The following is a 20,692-nucleotide window of genomic DNA, read 5'->3' as shown; positions in this document are numbered from 1 at the left end:
TGTGTGTGTGTGTGTGTGTGTGTGTGTGTGTGTGTGTTCCTGGGTTTGCAATAATATACTATCCTGCTACAGTTTCCACTGCCCTTTTATTTTCAATGTGATAAATGAGACTAAAGTATTCTTGTCAGTTGATTTTATAATCTGATCCTTGGTCTTTAATTTCACTGGACTGTCAAGAATTATGACACAAAACTATATTGAATTAAAATGGCAAAATATAGTTTTTATAAATGATAGCATAGTGTCGCTCAAATACACAATGAGGGCACAATGTAGTCCTATTTTACTCTTTAACTTACTGTCTTAATTACAAATGCTGCTATCACTTTCTCTCATCTCTCATGCTGGAAGTTTAGGGTGGGTGTGGTTTCATGTGACATTTGCTTTTGTCAGTTTTGTCCACATTAGGGTTTGGAGTATTTTATTGGTTAGAAGTTGTGAGTGTAGGGTGGCCTTTAAATATTGCTGTGAAGCAATGGGGAGGGGCTCCTCTAAACCTCGGGTGAATGGAGGAATCCGGCTACTCGTGTGTACCAAAGTTTATTATGGGCTTGAAATAGAGCAGACGAGCGTTATGTGCTCTGTGATAACAACAAACCCGCATGCATGACAACACGCGGTGATATAAATGCACGCAGAGCGATGTAAACCTTTGCATGTGCGTGTTCCTGTGTGCAAGAGAACAGCGCTGTCACGTACTACACGCCCTGTGCCGCGTACTTGAAGCCCCGCCCACCGCGCTCGTGCTTTGTGTGTGTGCGCGAGCGCGCGCGCTGTATGCGTGGACGGACGCGTGACATGAAATCCACTGGAGTATCTCTGTTCGCGCCCTGGTAAGAGCTGAAGTGATTATTTAACAGTTGTTGATACATTGTTGCGTTGCGCGTGTAACTGTATCAGTTTGTCTGAAGTTTGAATGCTCCGCTGCTACACTGTTACATTGTGGAATGTTTCACTGGCGCTTGGCGCGAGTTTTTAAGCTGTTTCATTCCGTGAGGTAAAGTTAGTGACTCCAGTGTCTCCCTTTCAAATTTGCGCTGTGTGTGTAATGTGTGAACAGAGGGTGTGTGTGTGTTTGTGTGTTTGCATGAGAAAGTACAGCAAATCTCTGTGGTGTTGCATTGTGGGTAAAGTCTGCATTCAGGTAACTACACATTTTAAAACTTTATGAACACACGTAGTACATTTCAGATTTCTTTTTATTTGTTTATTCATTTTTATTGAAACTGTTTAGTTATACACACAGAACAGACAACAACGACATATGGCAGTCTTGGACCTTGTAAAGAGTTAGTGAAGCAAACAAGGAATGAATAAATGAATATTACAATAGTTACAATATTTATGATTTTGTTAGGCTTGTGGAGCTCTGTTAGTCAGGTAGTTTATCCAAATGATCAAGAAATTGGTTTCCATTTGTAACAGATCATGTTCGCTATCTGTCTGATATCTTGCATTTCTATAGCACAGTGAGGCTAATATGTATTGCTTGTATGCATAGTACAGTTTATTGAGGGTGCATAAGATGGGCATGTTTGTTTTGCAATAGTTTTGATGACATTCCTGTTAATGTTAAATTTGATAACTCATAATAATATTAAGAATTGTGTTAAAAGTAATAATAAGCAGAGAGTGGGTGTGTCTTGTGTATCAACAGTTGTCATGTTGTTGGTTGGATCTGTATGCCAGCTCGAGGCACCTGTGGAGTTTTCGCTTTCCTTTTCTTGTAAATCAAAGCTCATCCTATTAGTGAGTCTGTAGCTGGGGATCAAGGTCATCTCAGTGTGTAAGAGCAGCATGGGGTGAAAGCTCAAAACAGCATGTGCTGCCATGATGAGTACACACATGCACACACGCAGCAAGATCGTGTCCCATTCAGAAATAAACTGAGAGTCTCATTTAAATTTCAGTTAATTTATTAAACATATCGGGAAATAAATTAATGTTATTAGCTAAAATGATGACGTAGTATTAGTCACACATCTCTTATTATTTACATTTTATTATTGACTTATCATCTTGTGGGACGTCAGAAGAAATTTTTGTATTTTGATACACGCCCACAGATTTGAAACTAAACTAACTAGCTCTTTGCTCAGCCAAGGTGTGTATAGTGTGTGCGAGTACCTGATATTGACAAACTTCACTAATAACTTTGTGTGTGCGTGCGTGTGCATGTTCGGGCCTGTTTGTAGCCGTATCTGAAGATGTTTTTGTTTCACTTTGTAAACTACTCGGACTCTGAGCAGGAAAAACGCCAAGCGCTGAGCATTCCAGAGACCGAGGGAGAGATATGAGGATTAAGAAAGTTTTCAGATATGAGCAAAACTGCATACTGCAAGCGATCATTTATCACACAAACTGATGTGTGCGCACGCAGATATATGCTGTTGTTTTATTTCTGTTTTAGTTGCACACATGATGTGTTTAGTTGTGTAAAGCTAAGATATTCCACATAGCAATGCTTTTGCAATCACCCACAACATCTTAAGTTTATCATGGTACAAACATGATGTTATTGTCACTGACAGTTTATAATCTTGTCCTGGTACATGCTCATTGTTGTGGTGTAAGTTTAAACTGTTTTCATCTTCCGCTGACTGATGCTTTTCTTCTCAGATTGTGTCCCGTGAGCTGTCGCTGTGAGGTGCGAGGCCGGTCGAGGTGAGGAGAGCTGGAGGAGCCGAAGCTGAGACGAAATTAAAAACAGATCCACAGAGAACATGGTGAGTGATGTGTCAATCACAGATGTGTGTGTGTGTGTGTGTGTGTTTGTGTCAGGGTTATAGGATTATGTGAACTTTGACCTGTAAGGATGGAATGTTGTTTATTTGCTGAAAGTTGCAGTTTTGTAATGTAGGGTTAAATAGGGGCCTTTTGCTTTTCATCTGATAATTTATGTAGCGTTTATTTACTTCAAAGACAATCTTTCCCAGACACACACTGCGTGACGTGACATTAGTCATTTCTGCAGGCTGAGGAAGAAGGTAACTGTATTTTTTATAGCTCAGCGAACACTGGAGAAAATGCCTTTTGGCTGTAATCGCAAGTCGGGACATCTCCTGTTACCTGTATGAACAAATCACTTCTTTTATTGCTGGATAAAGATAGATTGATTTCACCCGTATGCCGTGGTTTTCCTGTTCTCTCACGCTCTATATTTGTTCTTGTATGTTGTATGTCATGTGACACATGTTTGTTGTAATTTTTGTGTGACCCTTCATTCTTGACCGTCGTGTTGGCATGCACACCGCCGTCTTCCTGTTTTTCACCGCTTGCTCTTCCAGCGTAACAGATTTTCCCAGTAAAACTGCAGCGTAGCGTACAGCAGATGTCAAAGATCTTTGATGTTATCGTATACGTGTTTGAAGAGAGGTCAGTGAATGCTAATACCTCACCACGTATCCACTGTATAAAAACACGCTTGGCCTGCCGTCTGGTTTTGTGACTCAGATCTTGGATTTTATTTCATCTTTTTGCTGCAATATTTCAAGTTAGCGGTCCGACCCCATGAACATGGCTCATGCATATGACCATTTTTGTATGAAACTATTCCAAATGGTGGTGTAAGTCGGACAGTTGCGATACGATACAGTATCGACTATTTCCGCCAGGGGTGCAATGTTTGTGATACATAAAAATTTTTTTCGATGCAATAACGATTCGCTTCAATGAATTTTTTTATATCTTTAATCTAAGCCTAGTTAAGCTGTTAAATTTGTAAAAACTCGCGAATTCAACCAAAATATATAACGTGAACGTTTAAATAAACTCTCACAATCTCTGTCCCAATTGTGACATTTACAACAAGTTTCCAGGTGGACCGTTAAAGAACGCGACACACGTCTCCTGCAGATCTTGTACAATTTAACCAATCAGAGGATGACTTTGAATACGCCAAAGTTTTTCCAGTTAAATGCATTAGTTGTTCAGCCAACGGTCTGTGGCTGTGACGTCTGAGGCTGAGACAAGCGTTGCTGTAGTCTAGGCTAGAGATGCACCGATACAACATTTCTGTGCCGATACGATATTCGCTTACTTAAAATAACGATACAAAGCAGTACACCTTCAAAGACAGTTTAACACAGTTATGGACTATAGGGATGACACAAAGAAGTTGTATAATTATGCATTGCCTCCATTTAATGAACTCATTACTGTTTCTGAACTGTTCTTTTGCGGCCCAAAATGCACATTTTCGCAGTTGTCCACATGTGTTTTAATGCTCTTTAAGCAACAGTTTTTTTTATTTACAAACAGCTATGGGGTTTACGCTAAAGTATTGAATAATGATGTCATACTCTGCATGCGAGCGAATGCATCCCCTTGACTCTTATTAAACACTTAGCGTCTGCTGTAAACAAAGAATCGCCTGTCTCTTGTCTCACTTAAGAACGTATGTGATCCTCTCTGCTTAAGGCCAATGTAAATCACTGCCAGGCCAATACTGTACTGTACTGCGGTGGATCCAGAACAGAGCGATTTGTTCGTGTGTGGAGCTGTTCATAAAGTCATCATGTTTTTGTCCAGTGGAGCGTGAGAGGAATTCAGGGCATGAGGCCGTATGGTTGGTCTAATATTCAATGGTCCTTTTTGGACCACAACAGAGGCTGTTTACATTGTGTGGCGTCTTTAATTGTCTAGAGAAAATTGTGCCTGTGCAGACACATTCAATGTGTTAACTTTTCTTCAATCACTTTCTCTTCTCCATTGTTTGTCAATAACTAATTTTATGTTTGTTTTGTTTAATTTTTGTAGTAAGGAAGTTAGTCAATTGAAGACAACATACTTTGCTTGTACCCATCCATAAAGGCACAATATGTAGGATTTTCACCATAAGAGTTTGCTATTTTACAATAACAAGGCGAAGCTTAGCACTCTAAAAAACAAACGGTGCTATATAGCACCAAAACAGTTGCTTTGGATCGTAACGATAGAAGAACCATTTTTAGTGCCATATAGCACCGGTGAAGAACCAGTGAAGCACCAGTGAAGCACCAGTGAAGCACCTGTGTAGAACCATATAGTGCTATGTAGAACCATATGTGGTGCTATATGGCCCCTATATGGTTCTACACTGGTGCTTCACTGGTGCTTCACTGGTGCTTCACTGGTGCTTCACTGGTTCTTCACCGGTGCTATATGGCACTAAAATGGTTCTTCTATCGTTACGATCCAAAGCAATTGTTTTGGTGCTATATAGCACCGTTTGTTTTTTTAGAGTGTAATGATATTATGAAGAGATACGAAGGAATTTGTTAATCATGTTTATGGATTAATGTTTTAACACCTGTATGTTTAAACAAATTATTTTCGGAGTCTTAGACTTAAGTTACAAAAAGGGCAACAATTACAAGGGACAAGCCATTATTTAAAATAGAAACTTCTTTGGATTTTCAAATCCTTGGGAACTTTTGGGATAATGTAAGTGCACAACTGAACATGAACTACATCACACTGTGCAAGTGGTTTGGGATATTTTGTCACAAAAATCTTACAAATTGTGGCTTTAAGAACATAAAATGAAGTTGGAAGCCACACACCTTTTAAAGGTCATGATCAAGAACATTTTAATTTTTAAATTCGAAAAAGTAACATGCATTGCTATATGGCATTTCTAACTAAATTTATATAATTTTATTTGCAAACCTGTTTATTGTTATTCTGACAAAAATTCTGATTTTCCACCAATTCTGCATTCGTTTGTTACCTTAATTACGATTCAGTTCTTATTAGCTCACAGGCTTGACAAACAGGTGTGCCTGCGTTCAAATTCCCAAATAACACAATGTGTTTCTGTTCAACTTTCTTTTTCAATTGAAGTCAGTCAGACTTTTGTTCGGTTGGAAAACAAAAGTGCTGGTATTGAGTTTAGCAATGTGAGTTTTACTAGAGCTTCTTTTAGTAAAGTTCTGTTGAATAATGGCCTGTGTTTGAGTGAGACTAAAACCCCTTTCACACAGCAATTTGGTCTCAGAAAACTTTTGTAAAATTGGCAGAGGTAAAGAGGACCTAGTAACATTGCCGTTACATTCACAGAACACATCATGTGTGAACAAGACGCTGAAACAATGCCGTAAAGGGCGTGTCGTAGTGAGGACGCACATGTCATTGCAACAAGCAGTTATGGTTCAGCTCTTTGACACAGGGATTTAAACACAAATCCAACATTCACGACGAGAAATGTCTGCAAACTGGACTGAAGCAAAGATCAGGGAGCTCTGAGATTGTTCACTAGCATGACAGAACAGCGCATCACGCCCTCCTTATGAACAAAATGCACGTGTGTGGTTTCTCGGGAGAGAAATCACGGATCATTAGCAAAGTTCAGATTAGGGATGGGCGATAATTTGCATGTGATTGTCATTGCGCATGTCGTCAGTGAAGTTGGTTCCATGATTAGTAGTAAATCACCTGCTTTCAGATGGAGTGGCATTTACTACACAAAGCCGTAGTTCACTGACAATTGGGGCAATTTTGCATTAATTATGCGGACGTATTGCATGCAATATGGCCCAGCTTGTCACTGAACTACGGCTTTGTGTAGTAAATGCTGCTCCATCTGATTAGCAGGTGATGGCAATTTACTACTAATTAAGGAACCGGCTTTACTGATGAGATGCACATGATATCACCAGTGAATTATCCCGCATCCCTAGTTCAGATGCTGTGGAAAAAACCTAGGAAGTGCAGGACTTTACATATAAGGGCTAAGGTAAAATTTAGTTCAGGCTGTTTTATTGCCACAGGAGCTTCATATGAACCCATTAAGAGTCTTGTTACAGCTCCTGGATCCAGTTAATTTAGACTTACTGCAATCTAGAGGATCCAGATGAGAGAATGATATTTAAAAAATCTAAATTAGCTCATAGTTTACTTTTATTACAAATCTTTTACTCGAATTACTCTCTCACAGAATTTGTGTTTCTAAAGAGTTTGGGTAAGAATGCTACAATGTAATCGGCCGTTGTCGCAGAGCACCCATACAGACATCGGTATACTGTTTTAATAAAGGTTGTTGCATCTTACATGAGGCTTTGACTTGCATGTAAACTTATATTTTGTCATTCATCCCAAAATGGTCTGTATTGCCAAAAACGAGCAGGCTTTACTGTAGTCCAGAGGTCCCCAACCACCGGGTCACGACCCAGTATCGGGTCGTGGACAAGTTGCCATCGGGTTGCAAGAACATCCTGAAAAAAATGTATATAATAGCTACGTAATAGTTTAATATTTTGTCCTTTAAGCTTCAACTTTTCTACCGAGCCGCTCCCTCTCTTTCTCTTTTTCTCTCTCTACCAGTGCATCGGCGATCACACAACTGTCATTAGAGTTTGAGCATACTTCTAAAACACAATTGATCAAATAATTGCAGAGGTATGACTTCATGAATCATTTGCCAATTTATCACACAAAACATGTCAATGCGTCACGCGTGAAGACGATCAACTCTGTGACATCGTAAATGACTGAAAAGTAATTGCAGGCTTTTAAAAATAAACTCTTTTACTGCAGAAATATTTTAACAAATACACTTTTAACGTAGATTTGAAAGGAAACAGTCAGTCGTTATAAAAAGTATATGGTAAATGAGAGTCTTCGCACATAGCCGCAATTCTTCTGACATCGCTCCTCCTTCACTGCAAATTTTTTTTCTTCTGTTCTGTTACTTGAACTTGGGGCCCGAGCCCGACCTAAAGTTTGATCTGCCTCCGAGAACAGCAAGTCAAGTTCATTTACCGTTAATTATTAAGACTAAATGGGCAGGCAAACTCGTTAAAAAGTTAAAGTAATCTGTCAAAATATGGTTTTACACGTCTATTAAAATAAAGCCGTTATTAATTTTCCTAACGTGTGGTTCTTTGATCTTTACCTCCGTTTAAAACGATATACATTTGGCAAAGGAGAATTTTCAGCACTTTGTTTGAACGGCAACCAACACAACCCCCCCGGCCGGTGCACACTTTTTTCAAGGGTGAAACTGGTCCGCGGTGTAAAAAAGGTTGGGGACCCCTGCTGTAGTCGACCTCACAGGACCCTGGATAACATTTCTACTGACAGCGACCCTGACGTATTTTACAGTCAGCTGGTCATTGTTTTTAAAATTAACTCCTTCCGGGTGATCTATGACCTCTTTACCTTGTGCTGCTTACTGTATGTTGTCACGTACGTGACGTGTCCGTGAGGGTGATTTATGACGTGTGTTTCTGTACAGTCTTGTGCTGCTGTGTAATGTATTCATCATCATACTCGTGCACCTGCTGTTTAATAATTCTCGAGTGTATCTCACCTTGACCTGATTATATCTGAGTGCATTCACTTCATTACATCGACAAGAGAAATTGCAATTTGATGAAAGATGATGCAAACTTTTTTCCAACATCTTCTTCTCTGTTCTGCCACGTGTCCACCAGCGTGTTGCTTGTGTGTGATATGTGACTGTTTTGTTGTGCTGTGAGGGCAGCCACCTTTCCTAAAATAAACATCATGGTTACATCATATCTGTCATGATAGTAATCTCTGTTATTTTGTTGTGTATGTGCATAAGGTCCATGATGTGACTAAGCTTCTTCTTAATCATTCATTCTTAAGCCCCTTCCTCATCCTCATTGAGTTTTTACTGCATGTGAGAGATTAAAGAAAGTGATCAGCTAATGCCATGGACCATGTGTTTGATTTGAATGACCTGTTGCTGTAATGTCCGTGTTATTACACTTCTGGCCTGTTTCTCTTCTTGTTAAACACTGTTTGGCTAAAAAAGCTTATTTTCTTGTAGTTACAAAGTTTTTTTTCTATAGAAGCCCAAAATTAGATTTTCATACTGATTTGTGTAAACCGAAACAAATTATAGCACAAAAGCAAACCAGATATTGATACAATTAGGACGGTTTCACATTTGGTGCGATTGCCTGGTCCGAACCCGAGTTCGATTGCTTCCCCCTCCCCATGCCCCCCATGGACAGTGTTCACATATTATTTTTGCATCCGAACCGCGGTACGCTTGCATCATCAAGCTGCAGCCGGCGCGTTCTCATGTTGCTTGGCAACCGCTGTTAACGAGAAGACGACAAGCGTGATTGACGAACTCCAAGCAGAGAGATGATTTCTGAATGCCTCTGCAAAAATTGACGTCGGCGGACAGACCGCGTTGTCATCAAAACGACTTTAGTATGTTTGCAGCAGACAGACGAAAGTGCGTTTCTGTATTATTTAGTTGAAAACAAAACCAAAGGTTTAAAAAAATAAGAACAAAACTCAAGCAAGCATTCTATGCATTTTGTTGTCAAGGTAAGTGCATGCACACAAACACACACGTCTGTTTTCGTGGGACATTCCATATAATACGTAATAAACAGCGGTTCACTTCCGCGATTTGGTATGTTTGCGCTCACATTAGCAGCGAACCGATCTGGAGTTCACATGAAACGAACCCCAGACCACCCTTTTTAAGCGGACTCGAGTATGTTTCGCGGGTGCGCACCCGAGTTCGGAAGACAGCGTTCACATCATCCAAATGTACCGAAAAGTGCTAATGTGAAAACGCCTGTGAAAATGCCCTTATTTACATTTACTTATTATTAGAGCTGTCGCGATTTGTCGACACAATCGACTGCGTCGACACTGATAATTAGTCGACATCAATATTTATGTCTATTGCCTCGGCTCGGTAAGCAACAATTTCCAAATAATAAAGCGGGGTCGAGTGCAATGTCAAATGAGTAAGTTAGGAAAAGTTATCAAATGCCGAAAGGATCTTAAGTATGGAAGTACTTCAGATAAGCTGGTAATAAAAGGCTGGTTTGTAAACTCTGTAAGGTTTCGTTGGCATATCACAGTACTACCAGCTCGATGCATGAACATCCGAAGAGCTGCCGGAAAATGCAAAGCTACCATCATTTTTTGTCAGTTAACTCATCCGTTTAGGCAGCGCTTTTAAAATCTTATTTTTAAAGAAAAGGGTCACGAGGACAGGAATTGATTGATAATTTCGATTGATCTGTGTCTGCGTTTGATAATGTTCAGCCATCTGCTGCGCCCGACCACCTGATGGCAGATTGATCCGCAAAAAACATAATAGTATCGCAAGAGCAATTAGAAAGCATGCGGAGCAGTCTGTTCTCACGATAAGGGCTGGGTATCGCTTCAGGGGCCTCATTTATAAAATGCTGCGTAAAAACCATCCTACATTTGATCTTACGATCATTTAACAAAAATGCGTACGTGTGATTCATAAATCGAACGTACGCGCAGAAAACGCGCGTACCCCTTTCAAATCCATAAATCACAAATGAACTTGAACTTGTGCGCACAGCCGAGCAGTTTCAGATCTCTGCCTTTAAACAATGAGTAATTAATGTCAGACATATAAAAGAGCGCTTGTCAATGTTTAAACCCAATTTCAAACAGCAAGAATGGCTTATATTTCCAAAAACCTGCAGCAATCAGACAAGCAAAAGTGTGTACGTCTGCTCAGACCCTGACGTGGAAAAGTGCTTAGCTTATTTTTATAAATATGGACTTTGTTGTGGATTTTTGAGTACGCACGCTTTATAAATGAGGCCCCAGATGTTTCAGATTGATTCGATTTCGATTCACAAGCTATAAAATCGATTTGATTTCGATTCTCAGTTCAATTCCAATTCTCGGGCCGATTTTTATATTCAATTTTCGATTCAACTTAATAAATATAGATTATACAGATTATTATATTATATTATATTATATTATATTATATTATATTATATTATATTATATTATATTATATTATATTATATTATATTATATTATATTATATTATATTATATTATATTATATTATATTATATTATATTCATGTTTGCAGAAATAGGTATGGGAAAAAAACGATTCGTGGGCTTTAAGAATCGCTTTTGAATCGGCCACGTAAAAAAAACCATTAATTTGAAAAAAAATGTTTTTGCCCAGTCCTACTCGCGATTCTTTGAAATCATGGACCGCTATTCCTGGGACAACATAGCATTCTGTCTTCAAATGTAAAAGAAAAGTCCAAAATAAAACCCGTGCATCACTTTCAGTTAGTAAATACTAGGGATGCTCCGATTGATAATTGGCCGATAACGGCATTAAATGGGGCGATCGGCACTCGCTAAATTTGCCGATCTCAAGAGCCGATCTTTGTTTACTTTTGTCATCATAGCGTTCATGTTGTACTTCATATGAATGCGTGTATATTTAATTCATACAGTAAAGGTTGTGAATTGTTTTATTTTCATTACTTCTAACAGACATAAACCTTTTTAAAGCCATACTACATTCCTCTTTGCAAGAAGAAATATTTGTTGTGCTTATTTATTTGATTCTCTTAAAAAATAATATACCTAATTTATAGTTAGTTTCATTTCTACAAATGGTGCTAGATTATAGATAAAAGATTCCCATTCCACTGCCATTCTGTGATCGGCACTGATCGGCGATCGGCAGATCATGATCTTGGTAATCGGCCCCAAAAATGCTGATCGGAGCATCTCTAGTAAATAGTATTCATATACAATATTAAAAGAGTATGCCACGTTATTGGGATTTAGGAATGTTTGATTGAATGTTTGTTTATTCTTGGTGGTAAATTAGTCGTTACAATAATCGATTAATCGATAAATTAGTCAATCGATATAAAAAATAGTCGTTAGTGGCAGCCGTACTTATTATACGAACCGATGTTTGGTGCTGCTGTTTTCACACCAAAAATATCACATCCTCAAGGAGGATGTCATAAAATAATACTAATTTAACGAAGTAGGTTATTTCAGACAAAAATGTGCCGTTCTATCTATATGGCATATTAAGACAAGGGGGCATCAAATGTTCTTTTGCATGACCCTCCTGCAGGGGTGTGACGATCTCAGAATAGCGCATCGTGGCACGTCCGTCACGCTCCAAGCGAGGAAAGACGTGTTGAACGGTGTCCCTTTTACAGCCAGGACTATTACAGCATGTCCTTATAGAGCAGACAGCAATGCATGCTGGGAATACACACAGAGAGAGAGAGAAAGAGAGAGAGAGACTTATTCAGTGTGTTACAATAGGAGAGATTAACGTGAGGGAGGGGGAGAGACGCTGAAGAATGCTGTGTCATTGGTGTACGCTGCATACTCTCTCTCTTCTTTTTCTCAGTGTCTCTCGCTCATCGTGACTGCTCACTGATGCATTCCCCTCCCCCTGTGCTGCAGCCATGCGCCGCATCTCAATGTTATGAGTGAATACTGACAATGAACGCACATGAAAGTGAATGTGTGTGTAGTAGAGGAAAAAAGACAAATAGGATGGATACGTTTTATTTAATGACTTATCGCGGCATGAGCTCTTTATTTAAAGGACACAAATGTTACATTAAATTACACAGACACAGGAAATAAGACATGGTTTAAATTGTAAAATTGTCCAAATTAGACCAATCAGAAGGGGCCTTACTAAATACCCGCCAAATAGGTCTTATACTGTGGTATACTATTTAGGGCTGGGCAAATTTTTTTTCTTCGATTAATCGTTTTTTAAAACGTGGTCAATTCAGAATCGATTCTCAAAAAGCAGAATCGATTTTTTTCTTTCATATTTATTTCTGCAAACATTGAACAAAAGATTTACGTAAATTGAATCTAGATCACTTTCTTTTTTGCCTTGCGCGATGTTACCAAGGAGCGAGAGGCAAGCCTGTCATTCATTCATGGTTTCAGGTGCTTCATCGATTTTATTAATTTCCCACTTGTAACCTGCTGTTCACTGTTCTTTTTATGTATATAGTATTTGTATTAAATCTATATTCATTGTGTTGAATCGAGAATCGAGTATAAAAACCGGCCCGAGAACCAGAATCGAAAATTGAATCGAAATCGAATCGATTCTATAGCTTGTGAATCGAAATCGAATCGATCTGGAAAATCTGAATCGATACCCAGCCCTAATACTATTGACTAGACCGTGGGCTTAAAGGTGAACCTAACGGCTTAAAGCAAAGAGCAGAAAATAAATATGGAGACAAGCAAGGAAAACTGCAGCGATGAACTTGAACATAAAAAAACTACGCCTGAAATAGTTTGCTTTTACACTGCAAAAAAACAACGTTTTGTTTTCAGTAAAAATATCTAAAAATTCTTAAATTAAGATGCTTTTTCTTGATGAGCAAAAAAGAAAATAAGTCTAGTTTAATCAAAATCAAATAAAAATGATTTTTTTGCATAAAGCAAGCAAAAAAATCTGCCAATGGGGTAAGCAAAAAATCTTTAAAATTTTTTTACAACACTACATTCAAGAAAAATTCAAGGAAAATTTGCTTACCCATTGGCAGATTTTTCTGCTTGTTTTATGCAAGACAAATACTAAGAATTTTTTTCTTGAAAAAAAATCATTTTTTGCAGTGTAGCCTGATTTAGATTTTAATTACATAAAAAGAATATGTATTACCTGTTTATTTCAGTATGATAATTACATATCTAAATAAAAAAATACCTTTCTCTCACCTCGGGAAATTATATACCGCAAGAAATATTGCTATTGCAACCGGCAGCAGTAGAATTGCCTATCACACATTTTCATGCAGGCCTAGTTTTGAATTATTTTTATTATATTTTATTAATTAACTTGTGTTGTTACCATCAACAGGAGTTTTAAATAGAATTGCACTTGAATAAAAATAATTTTGCAATCACTGCAAAAAATATTGAGTCAGATCATAAGATGCCTGAAGATGCCGGCCTCAGCTTGATCACATGGATGGGCCGCTCTTGCTGAGGCTGCAAGCTGGCATGGATGAAATCTCGGTGAAGGGTGAGTGCAGGAATAAAGAGAGAGAGAGAGAGAGAGAGAGAGAGGAAGAGCGAGGATGCACGTGAGGAAGGGTGGGGGTAAGGATGCTGCGGATGGGGGCGGAGCTTAGCATGAGGCAATACCCTTTCTTCTTCTCTCTCTCCTCTGCGCTGACACACCGGCAAATCTCTTCATACGGAGAACCTCTCATGTTGTTCTGGATTATTCTGCTCACCTGAGCAACAAGAACCGATAGACTGTATCTCTGTACAGCCGGAAAAGGAAATGATTATTCTGTTAGCGTGAGGTGGTGGGACACACGCAGATCTTCACGGAGGGAAGGATGTTTTTGCCGGTTGGTTCTGCGGTTGTTCTCAGAGTTCGTGTCACCCGGGCAACCGTGCCCGCCTTCTTCGCACCATGAGGCGGGCCGGCCGTGTCTCCTGCTACATGCTTAACTGCTTCGTAAGTGATGATCTGTGTTTCTCTGTGTGAGAGTTTTCATTGCATCTGCGATTTGGCGTTTGAATGCACGCGACCGTAAAGACGTATGTGAGTTGCTTTTAGTAAAGAAATGATTGTTAAGTCTGTGTGTTTGTGAAGCTCTCGGCCAGGACTTGGAGAGAAAACAGGGATGTTTGATGAACAGAAGAGAAGTTTATAATATACATATTGTTTTATATTTAAACATAGTTTTTTTTTGTAGATTTGTATGACATGTTCAGGCTGCTATTTGTGATGATTTTTTTGACTCAATGTTTAATTTTTGTAGTTTGTATTCTCTCATGCTTACAGTGACGTGTTGCCTGTTTTATAACTATATAACTCTACATAGTTTAAGGGTTTGATCTGGATACATAATGAGATCCAACAGCAGTTGTGATGCTGTGAAGCTGAGACTCTGTGTTATGTTGTTGTATGTTAATGAGTGAGTTCAGTGGACTGTGAGAGACAAATGGATTTTATGGAGTTTTATCTTCAGGACCTTCCCGGTGACCCTATGACCGTTCAGCATCGCTGTCGCCCGATTTAGATCGGAAATGCATTTGCTTTAAAGATTATTGCCTGTATTTAACAATATTTGAGACAAGTTTCCACTTTTTATTGTTTTGAAAAGAAGGAATAGTGAAGGTTAAAGATTGGAGAAAATCCAACATTAAACATTTTATTTATAACTCTTGCCATGAACAAAGCCATGAAAGCTTGCATGACATTTAATATAAAAAATAAACCCAATTTTGTTCCATTTTGTGCCCGTCTAGCTGTGTTTGAACCCCTGAGAAACTGTTCGCCAAACCTAAACCACCATAAACACAGCAGGTGTCTTCAAGATCAACTAATCTGTTCAAAGATGTTGTCGTTTACATCCCTAATAAAACTGTTTGTGGTATTACTTTATAGTTACTTTTATAACTACAGTTTAGTTTTTATAATTAACTGAAAGTGTGTGTGCATGCACGTGCATGATTTTGCATATTTGCATGTATTTTCTGTGCGTGCACGAGCTGCATCATCTCTCTGTCTGTCAATCTTGTGTGTGAGACGTGTGCACATTTATGCCCTCCCGCTTTCTGAGCCACGTTGGCAGCAGTGAGGTTTCATCGTCCCTGCTGCGGACCTGCGGATGAATCGCAATAAAACCCTGCCGGCAGATGGGAGGTCGTGACTAACACACTTTCATCTGTAAGCCGTTTTCTCGACATTATAAAGGTTTCAGTGATCAGACGAGTCTTCTTGTAGCTCGCAAGTTGTACATCTTTTTAATATCTACACAGTCTTTATAAGACTTGTACAGACTTGTATTGTACTTGTAAAGTGCATTTTGTGTTTATTTTCTCTTAATTATGACTTGGCATCTGAGTTTGCACGTAAACATTTAGTAAGGTGTTTACACTTTAATTATAGTCCAGGAATATCTTGTATAAATACAATAGAGAATGTTTTACTGTGTTTTTTGCAAAGTAAGGCAGGACACAAAGTATACATGTAATACAAAAATTTTGTTTAATAAATTATTAAATATTTTTTCTTTATTAAGTCATATCATGCATTAGTATAACCGTAGGCTGTTGCCAAGCACAGCTTGTGCGTTATCTATATAAGAAGTGCAATATACAACTGATGAGTGGTCACAGGTGCGAGGTGCCGGTTGTTTTGCATGCCGTGAATAAACCTCCTCGAGAGAGAGAGAGAGTTTAAAGCTGAAACTATAACAATAAACTGAGTTCATATATGTCCATGTTAACTGCACTTATACAGACATCACATTTACACTGATCTGGACATCACTGTCATTGGATGAAGGTCACTGAAGTTAAAGGTTAACATGCACATGTTTTTAAAAATGTGGATCCATCAGTTGTGAGGTTAGACAGGTGGTCATCTACATGCAGAAGTGTGTGTGTGTGTGTGTGTGTGTGTGTGTGTGTGTGTGTGTGTGTGTGTGTGTGTGTGTGTGTGTGTGTGTGTGTTAAACTGACCCAGATATCTTTGTACATCTGAGGGCTTTGTCCGGGACCTGGTGCATCTCTGATCTTTTCAAATATTCCTGCTTCTGAAATATTCAGTAGCAGCAAGAAAATCTCTCTCTTTTTCTCTATCTCTATACAAAACACTACAGAAATCTTTCATGGAGAATTTGAAAGAGTTAATAATGTGTATGTTAAAATGTATGTATATTTATTTTTAATAATATGAAATTAGCTTTTGGTATCCCATTGAAAACCGAGTACCTCACACATTTTAACATAAATCTTAACATGAATAGGTGCATGAAAAGGTGAACAACATCAGAAGTCTGAGAGTGTTTTTTTTTAACATAAAATAACTTTGACACATGGGAGTTGAGATAGGAGACATAATTTCAATGGAGACGAGTAAAATGGTCCTGAGGCGGTAGCCATGGCAACAAGGCAGCGATGTGTAACTGGAAGTGTCTGACTCCATATTTGAGTTTTGGCCTGCATGCTTACAGCAATCATCCGGTAATAATCTTTAAAAATCAATCTGACTCGGGTGCTTTTCAGATGGATTACTGTGGATGATTGTATTAATAAATTAAACCCATAGCTGCCCTCTACAAACGTCCCATGATACTGACCTGTGACTGTCCTGTAATGATGAGAACTGGGGTTTTGGGTGATTTTCCCAGCAAATATATAGTGAACTATTATTTTTGTATTTATATTATATTATATTATATTATATTATATTATATTATATTATTATTTTAGAATATTATTATTTTTATTATTATTATTTATGGTACTTTATATTATTTTATAATATTATTATTATTATTTTATATTATTTTTATTTTTATTTTTTTTTGCGGAGAGAACGCCGGAGAACTCCTTTTCTTTTGTTGTGCTTTTTACTGTACACAGTTGAGGTAAAGTGAGGTATAGTATAGTTTACAGGATGCAGTAGGGTGAGATCGTGACGAAGCAGAAACCAGAGCATCCGGGCACACGGTGTCCTTAATATACATGTTCCCAAAGTCTACAGGAGACATCGGCTTTATCCCCAGGAGCTCATACTGAGAAAGTGATGAAAGACTTCGGGGTGTAATGGGCGTTGTTTTTTAATGGTAGAGATGAAGCACTAGAGATGTTTAGTTTAACTGTAGCTTAACTAGTGATCTCTTCTGATAAGTTTAATGTTTTATTTCTGCTCAGAAATTGTAGCGTAAGATCTGATGTACTGAAAAGCACTTCTCGTATCCGCCTCCTTTCTACATTTGTCAGTATTTTTTATGTTTTGGTTCTACTATGAGTCCTATACATGTCATGTATCCCGCTTAAGAAGCATCAGTCTTTTCTTAGCGGGTGTTGTGATGTGTTTGGTTTCAGTCTGTCTGACTCTTGTACGACCCGACAGCCGTCTGAGTTTTTTTTATAGCGACTCTGCTAGCTGATCTTCATTAGGAGAAAGAAATCTCCTTTTCATGACACTTCAGAGACTTGCAGTGACTTTTTAGGTGCTTTACCTCTGAATATCAAACATCACATCCTTTCTATAATAAATTTATCTGTCAGTACTCGCTGCAGATTGCAGACGCAGCACAATCGAGCTGTTGGCTGATTGAAAGAGTAGAAATGCACATTCAGTGATGAACGGCTCGTGGTATTGAATGATGATGAATCCAGTACATCGGAGAGATTGATCTGTCACTTTTTCCTCTATCAATCTCTCTCTCTCTTTCTATATCGCCTTATATGAGATTCAGGAGTCTTTAGCCATGCTGCACACTCCTGTGATCGTACTGTGAACGGGGGTTTGATGAAGATGTTTGTAGGGTCGGTTACTGCGTCTCTCTCTCTCTCTCTCTCTCTTTCTCTTTCTGGCTCTACGCCTGCTGGAAATGAAAAGATTGGCTCTCCGTTCATCTGGTTAATGCAGAAAGTGCTGGTTAATTTACAAAGATGGGGCCGAGGGGGTTTGACAGAGGAAAACTTAATGCACTTTACAATTGAGCTCTATTCCAAAATCTAGTGTACAGCATTTTAGATGATCGTAGGGCAATATTGACTCAAAGGCTTTTCCGAAAGTTCGACAGCATTATAGGGTGAAGTTTCCCGTGTGTGGAGATTTAGCTGCACAATATATCGCTTCGGCATCCACACCGCAATGTGTGCATCTGCAATTCTCAATGCAAAGCATTTGGTCAAGTGCATCATCACAATATCACAAAATCACAATACACATTGCAGAAAAAAGCAAATTTCCACCAAATATCTTACAGCCACTGTTGTTTCTTAAGGGGCTGTTCACATTAATGCATGTAGTTACCATGGTACATTTTTGTCAGGGGAAAAAAGCTTAAAGGACCAGCAGAACTTTTATTTCTGGACTATCCGCTTGCCATGAGTTAACTCATTTAGTTGGTAGGACCATGCTGACGTGGATATACAGCTCAGAATATGTAAGCAGACGTCTGCTGCTGATGTCATGAGTAATTCTGTTATCTACTGACAGTAACACAGACTCTTTAATGCCTGTCAGACACGCATAATAGTTATTTACAGTGTGTCTCTTGTGTATGGATATAAATGGAGAAACTGTGGTTTTAGATGGATAGCGTAGCTCACCTCATTTACGTTCCCATTTTTAGACCTTCTGTTTGACACTTTTAAATCGCTCAGTGTTAAAAAGCTTCTATTGTCCGATTCACGATTTTTCATTTCCTTTGGTGTGTAAGTGTGTATTATTACATGTTAACGATATGCAAAAGGTACAAACCCCAAAGTATACGATGGTGCGAGTTATCGGCTCCAATGTAAATCTCTTTTCTTGGACTACAACAAACGGTTTCCTGGCGTTGGTGATTTAGTAAAGACCGACATTATCATAATTCCTCCCATTTCAGACTCGCAGCCTGTAAGTTAACTCCTGTTTGCATTGCATTGTGAGCGAATCTTTCAAACATGGTAAGGAGCGCCACATTTCCTGCTGATGTCAGAGGTATTCAGACCAATCACAACTTACAGATTAGCTGGCCAATCAGAGACACAGAGTGTAATCTGGAGCTACAAAAATGTACGGTATGTGGAAAATAATGTGTTTTTTAAAAATAAACCACGCAAACACATTGTATTATACCAAATACACAAAATAATGTTTTTTTTTTATCAATGAAATAGGTGCTCTTTAAACCTGTAAACTGACTTAACCAAATGACAGACGGATTTATGGACTGACCAGTACACTGAAAAATATCAAAAGATGTGATGTGATATATTAGCCAGAAAAAACGACTTGTGAGAATTTATTTTTATATATTTTTTTATATTTATAGATGAAATAGACAGATTGTTAATGTCACAGATTTATCACATGCTCTTCTCATCCACACCATGTAATTGTGGGTGTTGCAAACCAATGTGAATTCTGGTAGTTTGGCATCATTTCAGACCTTTTTTTTGTTTGTTTTTTGTGCTGTATATGATGATGTCAGTGTTTTGTCATAATCATTAGATCCAGCAGCTGTTGTCATGCATCATCATTATTTCATGTATCATATGAGGAGCTCTAATGCAAAAGCTGCCAAATGGCATCTCTGTCAAAAATGACATAATGATATTAACCCAATGTGCTGCTTTGCACGTATTATATGTTTATCAAATACTTTCGCGTCAAATCCGTTTAATCCCGGCCTCAGGCATTTCAGAAATACTTTGTTGATGTAATTCATTAAGAGTCTAAAAATGCTAATATACAAGAAAACATGTCAGATGCACTTAAAGGGTTTTGCATCTGCACTCTTCAAATGTTGATGTACCTGTCTTCCTCTTTCTCACATCATGCGTATTTAAGAGGTGTTGGCATTTATCATCACTTCATTCATCTGTGACAGACACAAAGAGATGAGGCATTAGTCTCAGACTCTGTTGACATCAGTAGATGAGAGTATGTTTGTAACCAGGGCTCTGAACCGGTTCAAGGAACGGAAACGAAAACCGGAAACGAACGAAATTTTAACAGGAACAAAAACGAAAACGAAAACAAAATCAATTTTAATCGTTCTGAACAGAAACGTTTATTTAAAATTACCATTAACCGGTTAATAACGTTATTTTATCGTTTTCTTTAATATTGTACTTATCAGTGACCAATCATGATTTGAACAGTACAACATGTGACTTTGACGCATCAAGCGTGAGTGACTTTGACACATAGCGTGAGTGAAATGCCCGCGCAGCAGTCATCGAGTCTCCGGCACGATAGCATTTGTCTTAAATAACCACAAAGCTACCCATCAAATGTTCAGAGGTATGTTTAAGTTAAAACTTGCTTGGAAATATGAAGATGCAAACTGTAACTCAAAAAAGCCAGGGGACTTATACCACTGTCAATAACTTTTTAGATGGGTCGCCACCAAGAAATTCCTTTTCGTTATTATTTTTCTTACGACA

The 20,692-nt window shown here is 38.4% G+C and overlaps 1 protein-coding gene across 7 annotated transcripts in view; it reads left to right on the top strand.

Moving 5' to 3' along the window:
• The window catches only part of mtmr4 (myotubularin related protein 4), a 52,499-nt gene that overhangs the window by 5,584 nt on the left and 26,223 nt on the right, over positions 1–20,692 (top strand). For 2 of the 7 annotated variants that reach the window (XM_065251107.2, XM_065251108.2), the window contains exon 2: positions 2,620–2,726. In XM_065251107.2, the coding sequence (XP_065107179.1) occupies positions 2,724–2,726 (3 nt within the window). In that variant the 5' untranslated portion in view covers positions 2,620–2,723. Of the gene's footprint in view, positions 1–37; positions 834–854; positions 998–1,125; positions 1,145–1,904; positions 2,369–2,619; positions 2,727–13,958; positions 14,244–20,692 lie in introns of those variants that run through there. The other 5 variants (XM_065251106.2, XM_065251111.2, XM_065251109.1 and 2 more) reach the window with 5 other exon arrangements.

This window comes from Paramisgurnus dabryanus, chromosome 5, assembly GCF_030506205.2.
Source record: "Paramisgurnus dabryanus chromosome 5, PD_genome_1.1, whole genome shotgun sequence".
Lineage (NCBI taxonomy): Eukaryota > Metazoa > Chordata > Actinopteri > Cypriniformes > Cobitidae > Paramisgurnus > Paramisgurnus dabryanus.
The sequence above is the reverse complement of the archived record's forward strand: the minus strand, read 5'-3'. Positions and strand labels throughout refer to the sequence as shown.